This window comes from Pinus tabuliformis, chromosome 9 (assembly GCF_031772625.1).
Source record: "Pinus tabuliformis cultivar Carrire ecotype Pingquan chromosome 9, CPIR1, whole genome shotgun sequence".
Lineage (NCBI taxonomy): Eukaryota > Viridiplantae > Streptophyta > Pinopsida > Pinales > Pinaceae > Pinus > Pinus tabuliformis.
Window position 1 is genome coordinate 226,031,108 of NC_142307.1, and position 20,908 is coordinate 226,052,015.

Here is a 20,908-nt window from a genome sequence, read left to right on the forward strand (position 1 = left end):
TTTTAATTTATTTTGCAATCATTGCATCAAACTATTTCCTTCAACATCTATTTCTCCACATCATTGGTAAAGATTATTCACAAATATTGGACTTCTTGGACAAAAACTTTCGAATCTGAATGTGTAGTTCTTGGGAACTTCTTGTAAGTTAATTTGTAACTAGATGGGCGAGTGATCTGAGCCCATGTTAGGTAGAATCATGACTTCTATAAAAGAATCTCGATTTAGAATATCCTCTAATATAAGAAAGTGGTCCAACTTGCTTGCAATTTGATGTTGTCCACCCCCATGGTTGTTCTATGTGTGGATCTCATTGCGAGTCTCAATGTCAATTAATTGAAGATCATGGATTGTGTCATTAAAGAGGGTTGAGGCCTAATTCAACCTACAAACATATCCTCTCTTTTATTTAAGGTCACGAAGGGTCGATTGGCTCTTGTTGATCACTTGGAAGGGTTGGTTGGCTCCTGTAGGTTTTGTGACATGTGAAGAAGATCAGATTGGTTGTGTTATGTCGGTTCCACTTCTGTAACTATACATAGGGATTTCAATAAGATATTTTAATTCTAACCAACTATTAAAACACTTACTCATGAGATATTTTGAATTATTAAAATTAAAAAAAAATCATAAAAATTAACTAAATTATTATTATTGTTATTATTAATGATAAAAATAATTACTATATAAGTTAAATAATTTTAAAAGAACATATAACAAGATTCTTAAGCATAGAGATTCACCCCTACATTATCATAGATATTCTTAATCTATAAATAGGCTTTGTTACAATATAATGGGACAATACAATAGTTTATCAATAACACAGGCTCAAAAAACCATTACTCATTTCATATAGCACTCGTTTAGATGGAATTTTTTTTAATCAATGAATTTAATTAAGAAGGAAAAAAAACATAACTACTTTGGAAATAAATCCAAGCCTTTGAGTTTTGTACATTGTTAAGAGTATTCTAAAATATCCTTTGGGGGTTAAATCCTTACCATCCACCTAATAATTATTGATATTTAAATTAAAAATTGTGCAAGCCTAATTCCAAAATAGCCATACCTATTGGCATAATAAACTTTCACTACCCACCATTTTCTAAAATTAAATACATCAATTACAACTTTTCCCACTGTTTTGCTAAAAAAAAATAGATTCCCTCTTCATTGCTTCTTAATAATAGATAGAAAAAACCATAGATGTTGTGTATATCAATGCAAGCATGCATATACATAAGTTTTACATATTAAGAAGCCATATATTGAAGTTGCGCATATACAGAAGCCATATTCATCTATGTGCACGTATAGAAGTTGTGCATATACAAAATTTGTGAATATACAAAAGCTTTCTTCCGTAAATATGTAGATTTTGTACACACACACACACACACAAACACACATATAATATAACTTTTCATATACAGAATATTGCTTCCATATATGCGCAAATTCAGTATATGGCTTATGTATATGTGGATCTTCTATAACATAGATATGGAATTGTGCATATATGGAAGACTGCTTCCATATATACACAACTTCTGTATATGTACATATATATGGAAGCCATCTTCCATATATGCACACTTCCTTATCTATGTGCATGTACAGAGGTTGCAAATATACAGAAGCCATCTTTCATAAATGCACACTTCTATATATATTTGTGTGTGTGTGTGCCCACGTGCAAAATATGTGAATTGACAAAATCCAACTTCTGTATATGCACAACTTTTGCATATACACTCATATATATATAAAAGCGTGCATATACACAAAATGACTTCCATATATATTCGCATATACAGAAGTTGGGCATATATAAAAGAAATATACTGAAGTACTGCATATACGGAAGAAATTTTCCATATATGCACACTTCCACTTCCACACACACACACACATATGCATATACAAAAATTTACACATATAGGAAGATGCATTCTTTATTTGTGTGGCTTCTCTATATGAAGATATGTATGGAAGTGTGCATATACGGAACATGGTCTCCATATATGCACAACCTTTCTCTATGCATATAAATACGGAAGCGTGGATATACAAAAGTTTCGGATATAATGAATTTGGTTTCCGTATATGTGCATATTTTGTATATGCACACACACACACACATGGAAGAGTGCATAGACAGAAAATGGCTTTCGTATATAAGTAGCTTCTATATATGCACATATATATGGAAGTGTGCATCTATGGAAGATGGCTTCCATATCTCTGTGCATATACATAAGTCATCTTCTGTATATGCATACTTTGATATCTATGTGCATATATGGAGGCCATCTTCCATATATGCACACTTCCATACATATGTTCATATACAAAAGCCATACATATAATGAATTTATCTTCTGTATATGTGCAAATTTTGTGTATGCACACACACACACACACACACACACACACACACACATGCACACACACACACACACATGGAAGCATGCATATACGAAATATAACTTCCATATATGTGCAACTGCAATATATGTCTTCTTTATATTTGCATCTTCTATGACATAGATATGCAAGTATGTATATATGGAAGCCATCTTATGTATATACCCTCTTCCATATGTGTGTGTGTGCATATACATAATATGCACATATAGGGAAGTCATATTTTGTAAATGCGCAACTTCTATATACGCACATAGATATGGAATCATGCATATATGGAAGATGGCTTCCATATTTATGTGCATATATAGAAGTTGTGCATATACAAAAGCCATCTTCTATATATGCATGATTATATATCTATGTGCATATATAGAGGTTGTGCATATATGGAGACCATCTTCCCTATATGCACACTTCCATACATATGTTCATATACAAAAGCCACACATATATAGAATTCATCTTTCGTATATGTGCAGATTTTTTATATGTATCTATATATATATATCTGTGTGTGTGTGTGTGTGTGGAAGCGTGCATATATGAAATATAGCTTCCATATATGCACAACTTTAATATATGGCTTATGTTTATGTGGATATTCTATACAAAAGATGACCTCCATATCTGTGTATATATTGAATTTGTGCATATATAGAGGGCACAAATATGTAACATGACCGTGGCAGATTATGGGATGCCTACTCTGAATGGTCCTAACTTGAACTATAAATTCTTTGGTGGCCCCTATGGGGAATTTAGTTGGCTCAAGTTATGGTAGCTTTTAAGGGTCTTACTTTTCTTTAGGGTGTTATATGTAAGCTAAAATAAAATAAGTATCAAAAGCTCTGGAAACTGGATACCTTCTAATACAAAGCTTATAGAAGCTTAGTGTGTGGTGTGTAACTATGTGAAAGTGATCAAGTGAGCATGCAAAGTGTGATAAGATGCAGATGTTCGATGATCCGTTGCAATATCCTCCTAATTACACTATATTTCATTTATTCCTTGCATGAAAAAGAAATTATGTGTGGATAATAGGCCACTTACTCTTTCTCCTACTACACTAAGTGTGACTAAAGGGAGGTGGAAATCTTACTCTTTTACTAATTAAGCTATGTGATTTTCAAAAACTAGCAAACTAGATTGAAAAATATGTGTGGAATTTGGCCACTTACTATGTAAAAATTTACAAATAAAAGAAAGAATAAAGATATATGCGTAACTTTTGTATATGCACTTCTTGCATAATAGAATTTTCTATATATATACATATCTTCTGTATATGCACATCTTTTGTATATATGGATAGCTTCTGTATATATGCATATCTTCCGTATATATGCATCTTTCTGTATGCATATCTTCTGTATATGCATGTCTTATATATATGTGCATATCTTCCATATATGCATATCTTCTGTATATGCACATCTTTTGTATATATGGATAGCTTCTGTATATATGCATATCTTCCGTATATATGCATCTTTCTGTATGCATATCTTCTGTATATGCATGTCTTATGTATATGTGCATATCTTCCATATATGCATATCTTCAGTATATGTGCATATCTTCTGTATATGCACATCTTTCGTATATGTGCATATCTTCCGTATATGCATATATTTTTATATGTGCATAACTTCTATATATATGCACTGCACGTCGATTTCACGGGTGGATTTAAGGAAAAATATTAAGTGGACTAGCAACTCAACTACGTTGGTTGCTTGTCGAGTTATTGTTTTGTTGGATGGTGGATAAGGAGAGATTCCATAATTATTCAACGACTTGGTGGAGAAAGTGAATTAGTTCGAGATCAGGAGAACTCTTAGGTAAGTTTCTACTTCACAGTTTTAGGCTTAGTATTATTGACCCTTATTTTTTGGGATGGGTTGTTATTTGATAAGTTCTTGGATGGGTTGTTATTTGGTAAGTCTTAGGACGGGTTGTTAAGTTATAGACATAGTCGATTCCAAGAAAATGCATATTTCTTCAATAATGTTGTTAGAGGTGCTGTTATTCTCCCATATTTCTTAACAAACATGTGATAGTACCCTGTCAGCCTACGAAATCCTCACAGATTCTTTATGGATGTGGGAATTTTCCATTCTTTAATGGCTTTAATTTTGCCAGGATCTACCTTAACACCTTCATGAGATACCATATGACCCAAATATTCCACCTCCTGTACTCCAAAGAAACATTTGGAGGTTTTTGCATATAATTGTTTCTCCTCCAATAGTTTGAGCACCCTGTCAACATGTTGAACATGATCCTTCCAAGACTTGTTGTAGATTAGTATATCATCGAAAAATACTAACCCAAATTTTCGAAGGAAGGGTTTGAAAATGGAATTTATCAAACCTTGAAATGTAGAAGGTGCATTGGTAAGGCCAAAATGCATGACCAAGAATTCATAATGATCGTCATGAGTTCTAAATGTTGTTTTCAGAATGTCTTCAGTCTTCATTTTGATTTGATGATATCCTGAATGAAGTTCGAACTTGGTGAAGTAAATTGCTCCATGTAATTCATCCAATAATTCATCAATGACTAGAATGGGAAATTTATCTTTAATAATGAGCTTTTTGAGCTTCCTATAATCCAAACAAATGCACTGTGATCCATCATTATTGTGCACCAATACTACTGGAGGAGAGAAAGAACTTTGACTATGTTGAATTATACCAGCGTCTAGCATTTTTGCAACCATATGTTCAATTTCACTCTTTTGGGAATAGGGATATCTGTAAGGCCTGATGTTTGGACGAACACCTCCTAGAATCAAATGAATTGCATGGTCATGATCACGAATAGGTGGGAGGCCTTTGGGAGTCTCAAATACCTTGGAATGATTGTCCAAGACTTTTTGGAGATCTAGAGAAATAGATGATTTCGATGTGGGAACCTCTAGTGAACATAAATGTGCAATTACGCCCCATTCTTCTTTCTTTAGAAGCTTTGTTATGTTGTTAGATCTGATTATATTTCTTGGTTTCCCTGCGATACCCCTTAATTCAACTTCCTTTCCTTCCCAAAAAACTTTCAAGAAAAGTTCTTGAAAATTAATAGCTATTGTACCCAAAGATTGTAGCCATTGGATTCCTAGTACAACATCAGCACCACCCATTGGAATGGAAAGCACTGGACTATTCAATACATATTCTCCCATGGATAAATTGATATTATGGAACTTTCCAAATAATATTATGGTTCCTCCATTTGTAACTATCACTTGACACTCTGGTGCTAGATGTAGGAAGCAATTCAATTCCTTGGCTATCTTAAAATGAATAAAATTATGTGTACTACTCGAATCAATCAACATTATTAGCTTTTTCTTCTTGATATATCCTTCTATCTTGAGAGTTTGAGTGGTAATTCCTGCCAATGCATTACAAAATATGGTCGGATTTATTTCTTCTTTATCTAGGGTTGGTTCCTAGTGTCTATCCTCTTCTTTTGACGTTTCTTGATCCTTTTCTTCCTCCTCTTCACAATCTATGTAAAATAATTTCTTCTCAGGACACTTATGACCTTTAGTGTATTTTCTATCACAACTATAAAAAATCCCTTTTTCTCTTTATTCTTCCAATTATTGTGGTGTCAGCCTTGTAGGTTGTGGAAGGCTAGGGGTACAAACACTTCCATCTTATAGTTGTGAGTGGTATGCTTCCTTGTTGCCATAATTTTGCTTTCAATTTTCCTTACCAACCTGAATGCCTTTTCTAATGAATCATGTTCCCAAAGGTGAACCTCATGTTGGATGTTATCCTTTAAGGTCCCTATGAACACATCAATCCTATGCTCCTATAGAATATCATTTACCCTTATATTTAATTTTTGGAAGTCCTCAATGTGCTCCACCATTGAACCCTTTTGTTTGAGATTTAGCAATTGACTAAAGAAAATTTATATATGTATATACAGAAGTTGTGCATATACGAAAGTTGTGCATATACAAAGGCTATGTATGTACGTAGGTTGAAGTTTTGCACACCTATTTATATGTGTAACTTCTGTATATGCACACATATGGAAGTTGAACATGTAAGGTAGATGCACATATACAGAAGTTCTGCATATATGGAAGATGCATATATAAATAATTAATGCAGAAATTTAGTCACTATATATATGCAACCTCGATATATGTACAATTTTCGTATATGCGCAATTTCTGTATATGTGCAACTTCCGTATATATGCATATATGCAAGATATGCACATATACATAAAATGTGCATATACAGAAGTTGCGCCTATATAGATGTTGATGTTTTGCACAACTTCTGTATATGCGCAACTTCTCTATATATCTTCCGTATATGCGGATAGCTTTCATATATGTGCAACATCTGTATATGCACATATACAAAAGTTGTGCATACATAAAAACAATTTGCAACCATATACAAAAGTTGTGCATACATAAAATTAGTCTACAAATTATGTAATATGCATATGTGATAACCTCCATATATACGCAACTTCTGTATATGCACACATCTTCTATATATGCACAACTTCCGTATATGCACACATCTTTTGTATATGCACAACTTCTGTCTATGCGCATATCTTTTGTATATGCATAACTTCTGTATATACACATGACTTCTATATATGCACATCTATTGTATATCCACGACTTCCAAATATGCACATATACAAAATAAATTCACATATATGAAATAAACGTATATACGAGAAATATGTGCATATATAAAAGTTACACATATATGAAAGATATGCACATTTTTTGCATCACATATCTTTTGTATGTGCAAAACATTCATATATGTATATATGAAAGTTGTGCATATACAAAGGCTATGTATGTACGTACGTTAAAGTTGTGCAGAACTATGCATATGTGTAAGTTCTGTATATGCACACATATGGAAGTTGAACATGTACGGTAGATGCACATATACAAAAGTTGCGCATATATGGAAGATGTGTATATAGATAGTTTATGCATAACTTTAGTCACTGTATATATAATTTGTTTAAGACATTAAATATTTATAGGAGAACTTCTCATACTTAACTCTCATACCTACTGGGCTCTCTTTTTGGCTCTGAGCTCTGAGAAGCGGATTAGGGTTCCTGTACTCACCTGCAACGGCAGGTCTGCAGAACAGAGGACTCCAGAATCAGATCGCGACAACGCAGATAACAAAAGACTGGGGGTTTTGACTGGCAGGTACAATGAACCCCCTTCCGGGGGAAGGAGGGACGCCTCCCTCAAACGGCAACCAACAAGGGAATCCTGAGGGTCCCGACAGAGAACGGGAACATAATGATGGAAGCACAGGCAAAATTCAGCAACAACAGACTGAACAGGCACAGCAAGATAAACTGAAAGTCAGCTCGTCCACATGCAAGCCAGTAGCTGCACACAGACCAAAAGTGGAACTACCCAGTCACTGTATAAATGCCAGAATTCAATACATGAGAGATCATGCTCTCATAGGCAAATTTATCGGAATATGGCCAAACGCGAAAGCATTGAGAACATGGATAAATGTCAAATGGCATCCAAAGGGGCACATAACCTTGCAACTAGGGCCGAAGGGTTTCTTCACTGCAGTTTTTAACTGTTTGGAGGATAGGAACATAGTTTTTGAAGGAGGGCCTTATTTCTTTAACTCTGTTGGGCTATTTCTCAGAGAATGGATTGAGCGGTTCAACCCGGATAAAGAGGACCTAAGTTGGGCACCGGTGTGGATCCGGCTGTACTCTCTACCATTGGAATATTGGGAAGAGGAGTCCCTCAAAGCTATTGGCAAGGTTCTGGGCGACTTTGTCAGAATAGCTGAAGATACAAAGACACAGAGATATACCTCATATGCAAGGATCTGCGTCTACATGGACCTGAAACAACCTCTGCCAGATACGGTAAGTCTCTTTCATGAAGATGTGGAATGTATTCAGTTAATCGATTATGAACATGTTCCCTTCAGATGTAGGAAATGTCATGACCTAGGTCACCTCTTCAGAGACTGCCCATTAAATAGCAAACCTACGACTCAATCTGAACAGGAAAACCCATCGGTAGATGGTTTCACCAAAGTGACAAATCGCAGAAGAGCGAGTAAAAAACCAGCTGTTACTATAAAGACACCCCCAGGAAATCAATCAAAGCCATCTACTAGTAATAGCTTTGCAGTACTAGATAATCAGGATTCGCAAGATCCAGACGACTCAACCCATAATAAAAGAGGGCCTACTCAGGAAAAGGAAAAAATGGATCGATCCCAATCGAAAGAAAAAGAAAAGGAGATAGATCTAGAAGGTAATCAGCCCAAGAAAGCCTCCAAAGACTGGAGCCTTCCTGAAATGGATATAGATGGCATAAATCCCAGCATAGAAAATGAGAAGGAACGTGATAATCACTCTCAGGAACCACAAATCATGGAGGAGGAGTCGGAATCAATAGACATTGGTGAGCTAGATCTCTTGGGATTAGAACAGGCTTGTAAAACAGGGAACTTCGACAAAATACCTGACAGACAAGTGGACAATCTAGTGGAAGTCCTCAATAAAGCCCGGAAAAAATATTCACTAGGGGTTCAAATTGGCAGCCAATGGGATGGCAAATTCATTACAAAAGACAGCAAAAAAAGGGGAAGGAAAACTACCTTAGAAAAAACCATCAAGATTGGAGAAGTGCTGGTAGATTCTGGCAGATATGCCAAGCTAACCAAGTATTACAACATCAATCCCAAACCTTCCCAATGAAGTTGATCTCATGGAATATCATAGGGCTTAACTGCCCAAGGAAAGGAAAACTCTTAAAAAACATGTTAATGGAAGAAAAACCATCAATTCTTTTTCTACAAGAAACAAAATGTAATTCGACAGTTTTGGAAAAAATAGCAGCTAAGGCCTGGCCAGGGGGGATAGTAGCAGCTGTTGATGCTCAGGGCGCATCTGGAGGACTTGCAGTGCTTTGGGATGCAAGAAAGATTCAAATAACCAACATACATGCAAATAAAAATTTTATCCAAGCAATGTTCCATATAATAGGAACCAACATCTATGGGCACATCACTAATGTGTACTTTCCCCAAGAATCCCAGCAGAAGAATGAAATTCTGGAGGCTTTAACAAATCTTAGCACAGATAGGCAATACCCGTTATGGATAGCTAGAGGAGACTATAATATGATCGCTTCGGTGGAGGAAAAAAAGGGAGGCCGATGCAGAACAAACAGGGACAGATCTCTATTAAAGAATTTCATACAGAAAAATTGGCTTATAGATATTCCTACTAATAATGGCCTCTACACCTGGAACAACAAACGGACAGGTCCAATGCAAATAGCATCGCGCCTGGATCACTTTTTAATCTCTGACAATGCAGTTCATGTAGGTGGAGAATTCACAGCTTCTATTCTCCCTTACTCTGGTTCCGATCATTGGCCGATAGCCCTCCAGTGGAATCGTCCTGGCTGCCATATTAGACGTCCCTTTAGATTTGAGGCTTTTTGGATGTCTCACCTGGACTTCAACGAATTTGTTAAAGCAACCTGGGAAAAATGCAATTTTACGGATGGTACAAAAATGGCTTCATTCCAAAGGAAGCTGAAATATCTCAAAGGGGAAATTAAAAAATGGAATCACTCTGTCTTTGGCAACATTTTTAAGGCTAAGGAAATCCTCAATCAAGAAATGAAAGTGGTTCAACAAAGAATGATAACTGAAGGATGCTCAGAAGAACTTAGCAAGAAAGAGTAGTCCTTAGAGAATCAACTCCTCGAGCGAGAGTCACAGGAGGAAACTCTCTGGAGACAAAAATCGAGAGTTAGATGGCTGAAGGAGGGTGAGAAGAACACGAAATTCTTCCACAAATCTACAGTGCGAAGGAGAATGATTAATCAAATTTCCCGGGTGACCAATGAACAAGGAGGCAAAATCGAAACACATGAAGGGATAGAACAAGTGTTCCTCAACTACTTCAAGAAGATGAATCAAGAGCCGGATATAAACAGAACAGAAGCTATCGGGAAAATCGTCAGCAATATTCCCAAACTAATCACGGATGAGCATAACACTCTCCTTCTCAAACCCATAAGCCTCCAGGAAGTTGATGATGTTGTTCATCAACTCAAAGCAGGAAAAGCTCCGGGACCCGATGGCTTTACTTCAAATTTTTTTCATCACTTTTGGGATCTCGTCAAATGGTAGGTGTGGCAAGTGGTGGAAGAATCGCGTACCCTCATATGGATGTATCCAGGACTGAACGCAACATTCATAGCTTTAATCCCTAAAGAAGAGGAATCATCCACTCCGGATAAATTCCGTCCGATTGCCTTACGCAACATCATATACAAGATTGTCTCCAAAGTGATAGCTTCCAGATTGAAGCCCCTGCTTCCACTTCTCATCTCTCCAGAACAAACTGGTTACGTTGAAGGAAGGCAGATTACGGATGGGATAATTCTAACCCATGAGATAATCCACTCTCTCAAGCACACAAAAAAACCAGGTATGTTGCTCAAACTCGATTTATCTAAGGCTTTTGATAGTATCAGTTGGGAATATCTGCAACAAGTCCTTCAAGCCTTTGGTTTTGCCCCCTCTTGGATTAGATGGATCAGTAGTCTCATTTCCTCTTCGTTCTTCTCTATTCTCATCAATGGAATCCCCTCACCCACTTTTCGTCCTTCCAGAGGCATCCGCCAAGGGGATCCTATATCACCCTTCCTGTTTGTCATTTTGGCTGAAGGTTTAGGTCGTAGCATTAAAGAAGCCCTCCGCTCTCATCATCTCAAAGGTCTAGCCTTCCACCAAGTCCCTGCTTTTTCACACCAGCAATTCGTTGATGACAACCTGCTTTTTGGTCACCCGTCTGTTCAAGAAGCTCGAGCCCTTAAATCTATTCTTGCAGACTTCTCGGAGGCCTCTGGTGCCCTCATCAACAAAGTCAAATCCCAGATCTTCTTCTTCAACACTTCGCCATCCATCCAAAGAACTATTGCCCATATCTTTGGTTTTTCCATTGCTTCCCTTCTGTCTAAGTATTTGGGGGCTCCTTTATTTGCCACGGCTCTTAAGCATGCCTCATGGAACAATCTTTTAGAGAAACTGGAAGCCAGATTATCCCTGTGGACGCATAGAGCGCTCAATATGGCAAGTAGGCTAGTTCTAATCAAAGCAGTGCTTCAAACCATGCCTCTTTACCTTTTCTCCATATTGGCAGCACCCAAATGGGTCCTTAAAGCTATCAAACAACTTCAGAGAAACTTCCTTTGGGGTAATTCGGGACCTAATCGAAAATGGGCATTAGTAAAATGGGAGAAAGCATGTCTTCCCAAAAAGGCAGGGGGAATTGGACTAAGAGACCCAGAACATAGTAATATGGTTATGGGGGCCAAAATTTGGTGGAAATGGCTAACCAATCCCACAACACCTTGGGCCTACCTTTGGACAGCGAAATATGCAAGCAACAAATCCATGGAGGAGAGACTTAGAATGTCAGAAACTAGTAAAGGATCCGTGATTTGGAACTCAGCCATTCAACACAGGGATATAATTCAGAAACACAGTTTTTGGGAGGTGAAGGATGGTCACACGGCTAGATTTTGGGAAGACTCATGGCAGCAGCTCCCTAACCTCAGAGACACAATTCCAGGTATTGCTGATCAAGACATACAACAACATGAGAAGGTGAGTCGATTTTGGGACTCACACAACACTCAAGAACATAGAAAGTGGAAAGAGGCCAGGCACATAATACCACATAGCCCGGAGCAAACTCAACTCTCCCTCTCCACTGAGCTTCAAAAAAGGAAAATACTCACTTCGGCAGGCCGGGACACCCTTAGATGGGGATATGAGGAAAAAGGCACTTTCACCACCAGGGAAGCTTATAAAATACTCATCAAAGAAAAGATAATGAAAGATCAATTATGGGATCGGATATGGAACCCATCCATATGGCCGAAGGTCTCAACTTTTTTATGGCTTATCTCTCACAACAGAATTCTCACATGGGACAATCTCAGGAAAAGGAATTTTGCTGGACCTTCCATTTGCCCAAACTGCAAACAGGAAGAGGAATCAGCATTACATCTTATGCAATCCTGTCCAATGGGAAGGAAACTCTGGGAAAAAATTGCCTTCCGATGTCAGAAGGATGGAAGAGTGAATGGAGACATCAAAGGGACTCTCCGCACCTGGCCCCAAGAGCCGTATAAAAGTAAACTCTTAAACACACTATGGCAGCTCATACCAGGATTACTTATGTGGAATATTTGGAAGGAAAGAAATAGAAGGATATTTAAAGATCAAGCTCAACCAATTGAACAAATTTGGCAAGGACTGCACCAGAACATTAAAGAAACTCTGTCTGTTAAAGGATGGTCTAAAGAGGACTTCCCATCTCTCCCGCAGGAACAAGCCATATGGGATAACTGGCAGATTCAATTACAACATTCGTTAATATCAAAGGATAACTCTTCAAAGCATCTAGAATCTCCATCAAGATGGACACCTCCCCCAAAAATGCATACCAGCTTAACTTCGATGGAGCCTCGAAAGGGAATCCAGGAAAAATAGGATTCGGAGGAAGCCTCAGAAACTACCAGGGACTCCCCCTAATAACCTATTTTGGCTCAATTGATTGGAATACCAACAATGCGGCAGAATTGGAGGGCCTATGGAGAGGACTAAATTTGGCACAGGAACGGAGACTCTTGCCTCTTATAGTGGAAGGGGACTCCCAAATCATCATCAACATGGCCTCAAAGCTTATGCAGGGATCTCAGGTATATAAGGTCAGTAGCAGTTGGAGATTGGCCACTAGACTAGAGCTTCTCAAACAATGGTTTACCAATCACCAAGCAATTTCCTTTAAACACATTAGAAGGGAAGGGAATAAATTGGCTGACTTTCTTGCAAACATAGGGGTGGAAAGTGGAAGGGAATTCTTTGAAGGCTCAATCTCCAGCATAGTTTCAGAGAATCAACTCTCCATCTTCAAGACTATAGTTACTAGTGATATGCAGCCGCAGGAGAACTCGCACCCGGATGCGGGTGATATTATGAGCAGTTAATGCCCATACGAGCGATGCCGGCATTGGGCACCATCGTAGAGCAAGTAGGCGACTTTTGGCAGCGCATTAAGTCCCATTAATGAGGAATTGGGTGTACAGCATGCAGAGTAAGTACTTCAGGATGATGAGCATACGATCTATTTCAATTGCCCAGAGCTCGACACTCTCTCTGGCTCATTCTAGCAGAGACATTCCAGGTCGATTTGGTTCACAGGAGTTAGGTGCAGTACTAAGCATTTGGAAGCCATCAGGGCTCCATCGAAGACTGCAACAGACCAGCCTCAAGCATCTAATCACGGTTCTTCTGGCTCGCATCTAGTATTGTCATTGTTTTTTCCTTGGGTATATAGCTGCAATTGGTCGAGTCACGGAGTCTGTTGAAGCTGTTTGGGCTGGGTGTGGGAATCATTCAGACAATTCTAGTATTTATTTCGGGGTTCTATTTTTTATCTGTGTGGTGCTTTGTCTGGGCACTTTCTACTCTGAGTACTGTTATCCACGATTTATTTCAAACTGGGGTGGGGCATTCTTCTTCCTCATCCAACCCTTTTGTCCTCTCAGTTTATCAATCATTGCTGGTATGGCTCGACCTCGAGGAATTTCCCGGAGGGGCAAAAGTTCAGGCACACGAGGGGGTGTTAGAGGAAGGAAAGGTCATGTTCCACGATGCATCTCCCCGCTTGCTTCTGTCTTGCCAGCCTCTCCATCATCCGACCACTCTGGTCCGTCCCTCTCCAGTTCTTTCCACTCCTCCCGTTTCACTTTTAAAAGCAAGCTAAACAAGCCTACTATCTCTGCTATTATCACGGTCATCTTCTCAGAGGAAGAAGATGACCTCCCTGGCTCTGATGAACATTCCATGGACAGGACTCTCTCTCAGAATTCTAAGGACTCTCAAGGAGGCAGGGTAGAGGATATCCCCATTCTTCCAGAGGGGCAGCAGGATGAAGGTCATGAAGAGGATGCGCATCTTCAGCAAACTTCTTCACACGAGGAGGTCATTATTTGTGCACCGGCGCAGTTCTCTGGCACTGTTCTGTATCCGGTGATGCCTCCTGGTCGCAATATTACGGATGTTGAAGACAATGTGATGATTGAATGGGTCAGCTCTCCGTGCAAAGCCAACAACGAAGATGCAGAGTTACCACCTCAGGCAGAATCAATCAACGGCGGAGATTGATGGAGCAAATTGGACGACGATGGAGGATTTCAGAAGGCTCTTTTTGTCGGAACTTTACGTCCCGAAAAGTCAGAAATGATGACGTCAGTCGAGAGCCACGCGTCAACAGGAGACTTTATCGGGCTCGTTCATACGGAAACCGCTCGTTGGTCGACGACGGTCTGATAAACTGGTGGTTTTTGTTAAGCGGTTTAATGCTGCCGCTGATGTCCACGTCAGTTTTTTTCAGTGTAATTCTCCATCGTCTTCTTGTTTTTTCTTTTTGGTGATGGTGTCTAGTTCTACAGAGTCCTGGGCTCTCGTTTTTTATCTATGTAAACAAACAGTTAAGAGCTGATGGCAGAAGTTTTCTTGACAGAGGGCTGGCTTTAGCCCCCTCAGAGGTTCCAACCTCTTTGTAAATATTTTCCTCTTTTATTTATACATAATAGAATAGTCTTTACTCAAAAAAAAAAAAAAAAAAAAAAAAACTCTCATACCTACTTACACACCTCTACATACTTACATGCCTCATGGGCTCACCTAGATTTATACAAATGGATTAGAACACAAGTAGGTTCTAGATCCTAAACTAACTCCTAAAATATCTCTCATGATCCATAAAATCTCTCATCTAATACTTTATCCCTAGATAAGTTCCAACTAATCCAAAATTCTATCAAACCTTCCAAAATACTCTCAAATCTTGTCCTATTTACAAGAATTATCATTTTCTCCTAAAACTATAGAAAAAATACATTAATTAATTAAATCCTAACTTTATAAACAAACTCCCTTAGTAAACATTTGACCTAGGTTAGATGCATCTACATCACTACGCATATACATAAGTTGTGCATATACAGAAGATATGTGCATATACAAAGGATACACATATACAAAATATGTGTGCATGTACGAAAGATATGCGCATATATGGAAGTTGTGCACATATGCATATATGTGTATCTTCTGTATATGCACAACTTCCGTATATGTGTATCTTCCATATATGTGCAACTTTCGTATATGCGTATCTTCTATATATGCGCAGCTTTTGTATATGTGCATATATTTCGTATATGTGAATATACTGTATATGCACAACTTATGCATATGTGCATCCACTGTATATGTGAAACTTATGTATATCTTTCTCTCCATCATTGTTTTTTTGTAGACAGACTAAGAACTGCAACTACATATTGTTTTGGTGATGATGACCTATTGCTATCAAGTAAGGGGTAGAGAAGATACACATAAGCACTCTCAAGTCCCCAATGTACAACCAATATTGTTGAAACAAAGCTTCTAGTGTATTATATTTCAAGGGTAAATCCTATGAAAGAATCAACATATTGTCATTGTCTTTAAACTATCTTAAAATAAGACATTTATATGCCCTATACTTAAATATTGCACGATGCACCTAACGCATGCTTCCCTTATAATTATGTTTTGGTGTTAGAATCTTTATAAATATGGATAAAATAAATTTGGAATTATGTTTAATGGTTTAAACCTTTGAGGAAAATGTCTTATTACTTTTTTCAATAGGAGCTAAATTTTTTGGAGAATAGGCAGTATCAATTAGATATGTTTCAATTACACCATATACAACTATTTCATCAATTCTATACACTAGATATAACTACTTCATAAATGTACAAACATGTCAGTTACAACATATCCATTAATAACTAATGAAACTTGGGAAACCAAATTTTCACCAAGCCACTTGAGCTAAGATCATTTCAATTTTTCATCCTCTCTTTGGGTGTAACCACAAGTTCAACCAGTCAAGGTGTCCCATGGGTCTAAGGAAGACTCTTTGGCATTGAAACTTTACCAATGGTGAAAAACTCATATATTTACACCATTGGAGTCCTGTAAAATTTTCCCCTTATATAACACATTTTGAGAAGGAGCTACTATCATTAGGACAACCAGGATAGTTTCAACATTCTCCTAACTTACAAGGCATTAAGGATGCACATGGTACAAACAAGTTGTCAAAATAAAATAGAGAAACCATATAAATATGTAAAGAAGACCCAGATGTGATGACTGCCATTAATTTACTTGTTTAATTTTTATCAAAATCAAAAGAAAAAACAAAGAAAATTTCCTTGGATTTGGGCCTTCTTGGTGAACACGTTGGAGAGGGTAATTTGTATATTTTGCAAATGGTTTTTCCATTTTCTTTTTTGACAGCCTATTTGTACCATGTGCATACTTAATGCCTTGTAATATAGGAGAATGTTGAAACCATCCTGGTTGTGGGTTAGTCCTAAAAAAACCTTGAATATTTTGTGTCATTTTCAAATTAAGGGCAAACTTGTTGTGGGGTCGAGCAAGTCTACCGCACAACGCAAAAAGGAGGCCGAGCTCAAGATGGCACATCTATCTAAGAAGAGGAAGAAGGAGGCCGCTGAGAAGGTCTAGGTGGAGCATGATGTCGCCTAGTAGACATAAAAGGAGATAGGCAAAATAGACCGTGGCTCTGACAAAGGCGCGAGTTCATCTTCGCCTAAAATAGAGGAAGAAATAGACGAACAAACAGAGCAGCATGGCACGGACCCACAGACGATGTCGGACCGCATCAAGTGTCCAAGGGAACAAGAAAAAGTGGGGTCAAGGAAGAAATCCAAGGCTAGTAAGGCGTTGCTGGACCCAATCACCCTCATAAAAGGAGATTTACATGACATTGGAGACACGATGTGGGATGCTATCATGGAGGCACTACATCAGTTTGAGCAGCAGTAGCAACTACTATTGGGGGCCATCCAGATAGGTCTATAGGAGCTACAGACCCACACATCATAGGATGGCACAATGTCCACCAGCCTCGCTATCAGTACTTTAGAAGCTGCCGAGATGTTGCGTGCAAAGGTCTCCCACGCGATAGTACTGCTGGATGGAGCACTGACCATAGAAAAGGAAGCTAACATGCCCACTTTCAGCACCCTCAAGGGAGTGGGGTTGAACTTGGCAGTGCTCCCTGGCGAGGCGCTCCACCTATTGCAGGATGGAGTGATCATGGAGCAAAGGGCCCGCGAACACCGTGCTTTGCAGGTGATCAGTGAGTAGAAGATTAATAATGAACAGATGGCCCTATAGTGAGACTCTGCCATCACCATCATGAGCGAGGTAACCGACCGAAACAAGTGCATAGTTCAGGTCATGGAGGAGGCATGCCGAATGGTCCTGGAGTTGGCCATTTCTGAGGAAGAACTGGTCAAGGTGCATGTTCATAAGCTTGTTATAGGGGTGTGCGATGCTCACACAGAGTTGGCTAAGGTTCAGCTAGAGCTGAACCTACAAATTGCAGATTTACGGTTGAAGGCCCAACCTTCAACTCTGCCAGAAGTAAAGGAGCAGTGTGCAACCGCTGTCACAGAGGTAATAGCGGTGGTAGACAGTGCAGTAGCAGACTGTACACAACTTTTTGAACAATCGTTCGAGGTCTTGACGAGCCTGGAGGGGGACTCTAATGTACAACAGCTGGAGATAGAGGCACGAGAACTACAACAACGCTATGATGAAGTAAAAGGTACAACGTGAACCTTCGCTCTCAATAGACACTAGCGAAACTGCAGGAGGCCAAACAATTGAAAGAACAGGTAGATGCAACACAACATAAGGAGGCAATGTTGAAGGTGGACTTGAACCCCTAGTTGGATGAGGCTTATTCGGTCACAAACTCTAATGAAGGTAAGCTTGCTAATCTACAAGCAACTTAGCAGAAGCTTCAGGCTGACAGTTCAGGACCAACGACTGAGCAGTTGGTTGAAGAAGTGAAGCAAGCGACAACACAATGCACTGCCAAGGTTGCCGTCATACAGGTCGAACTGGGAGGTCTTCGAGCCAAGATCTTCTGCAAATTATGTTTATTTATTTCTTGTTAATGCATATGCTTATATTGCATTTTGGGTTTAATTTACAGTGGTTATGTGATGCGCGAATGTATGTGACTGTATTGGTTAATCGAATGCAAGTAAGAATATCTATTTACGCGATGCTAACTGTGGTTGATTAGTAAGATAAGTAAAACACTTAAGATAACTTGGGAACCTATACAATACGTTGTCATAGAAGTTCGAAAGTACTTGGATCATGGGTTAAGGTTGCACGAAGGTTAATCGTACACCTTTGCGAAGGTATTGAAGGGTGGAATAAAGGGGTAGACTAATAGATCCCTAAAGCTTAGTGACCTGTACGAAAGTAGGAATAGAGGGTATAAACCAACATCACGACTATCTCAGGGTGTGGAAAATTGGTTCCAACATCCCCCCATACTGCTTCTGGTGAGACTTCAATCCGCGCTCCGCGGGCTGACGCCGAAAGGGCCAGTAGTGTAGGGATTTATTTGGCTAACTAACACTAAACTTGGGTCATGCCCCACAAAGCCAACAAAAACCATAAAAGATAAACCATGGGCATGCATAAAATAAGTTTCAAATACTTATATGTTAAAATATGTCGATCAGACTATGGAATTTGGGATAACATTAGTTTTAGCAAACATCAATACAAGGTCATGGTTGGGCTTCACTATCAAAATAGAAAACTATGATATAGAAAAGTTTCCTTGGGCAGGAAAAAAGAGGAGCTTGAGCTCCTCACAAGAATTTTGAAAAGACACAACCCCCATCATATAGTTAAAGAGCATTACAAGCATATGAAACTCTCACATCCATATGAACATTAGTCTCTCCCTAAGAACTCATGCTCCAAGACATTCTCACATATGAAGAGTTATGGAACAAAATGCAATAGAGAGAATATTATGACTTGCTTCTTCTCCACTACCCAAAAATAAGGCAAAGGGAAAAATAAAGAAAGCAATGCCCTTCAAAAGTGGAGGCCCTTTGAAAGGCCATTGATGAAGAGGAAAGGCTTAAAGCCAAGGCCCTTGAAAAGAAAATATTTCAAGCCGAAATGAGAATAAAACAACAAAGGTTAGCTGAGACCAAAGCCTTCATTGTTGATCAAGTAACTCTTCATGATGATGAACGTCAAACAGAGACAAATGTATCTAACCTTCCAAGATTCATACTTCATACAAATGCTCAACTATGAACACATTCATTTTAGGTGCCAAAAATCCATCATCATGGCCATCTTTTAAGATATTTTCAACTAAATAACGCTCTAAAATCTATTGAAAACGGAGGGGGAAAAGGATGTAGAAGGATTCCTTCTCAATATTCTCCATGTTCCACAATCTAAAACCTCCTAGAAAACATGTTATAGAAAAAATTCCACAAGGATTTGTTTGAGGTAGAAAAACCATAGGATCATGAGCTCTGATGCCAAATGATACGATACGCACACCTTAAAAATTATAAGAAACAAACAATTATATCCCTCTCTGAGAGAGAAATCTCCCTCATGATGAATATAATGTACATGACCATATGTTATAATCCAGAGACCAAGTCTCCATATTGTGTATATAGGAGAGAGAGGGCACAACTATAACAAAATGGGACCATTAAGGGTTCTCACCTAAATAATGATATAAGAATCCTAGTTGTACAACCCAAGTACCAAATGCCACCTCAGGCTCCCCAGAAGAGTATGATTAGCGCAAATGTAGGAAAATGATGGAATCACAACAAATTGTTGTAGATAATGAGGAGGAAAAATTCAAAAGGACAAAGACATCTAAGAATATGAGGAGAGTGGGGATATGGATATAGACAACATTAACCTTCAAAGAATTGTAGAAAGCTACCAAAATCATTAAATTTAATATGTGCTTGGAGAACACATCCAACTAGTCCAACGATCCCTCCCACGCAAAAGAAAGCCTTGAGTAGAGGATCTACAAACATCAAGCACAACCCTAAGCCTAGATATTGTACATAAAGAACCTAATAATCTTAAAAGGAATCCCAAAGAGGACAAGCATCTCGACTAAATAAGTAAATTATAGTTACTATAAGAAATCAAAGATTTTATGGTTACCTTCTAACATAATGCTTTGATGGCAAATTCTTCCTCTCCTTTCATTATCCATAATTTACAATAACAATCATCTCATGGAATTTTAGAGGTATTCATGGTAAGAGCATGGAAAGACTTTTACCAAAAAATGGTAAAATTTAAATATATATACATTCTTGTGTTAGAAGAAGCCATGTTCCTTAGTTATTTTTTACAAATTTTGTCTTATTTTCTTTAGAGAAATAGTAAAAAAAATGATGGTGGTGGATTAATTTTTTTTAATAAGAAGC

At 38.3% G+C, this 20,908-nt stretch overlaps 1 protein-coding gene across 1 annotated transcript; it reads left to right on the forward strand.

The window, feature by feature from the left end:
- Window positions 1-7,656: 7,656 nt before the first annotated feature.
- Window positions 7,657-10,187, forward strand: LOC149148000 (uncharacterized). The gene is made up of 2 exons (XM_089442040.1): window positions 7,657-9,043; window positions 9,313-10,187. The coding sequence occupies exons 1-2, from the start codon at window positions 7,657-7,659 to the stop codon at window positions 10,185-10,187; spliced, it is 2,262 nt and encodes a 753-aa protein (XP_089298166.1).
- The last annotated feature ends 10,721 nt before the right edge of the window (window positions 10,188-20,908 follow it).

Excerpts from the sequence above, each read along its gene's own strand:
- LOC149148000 (XM_089442040.1), top strand. The coding sequence starts at position 7,657 with ATGAACCCCCTTCCGGGGGAAGGAGGGACGCCTCCCTCAAACGGCAAC. Across the intron at positions 9,044-9,312 it reads AATTGGCAGCCAATGGGATG|TTTTGGAAAAAATAGCAGCT; the intron begins GCAAATTCATTA and ends GTAATTCGACAG.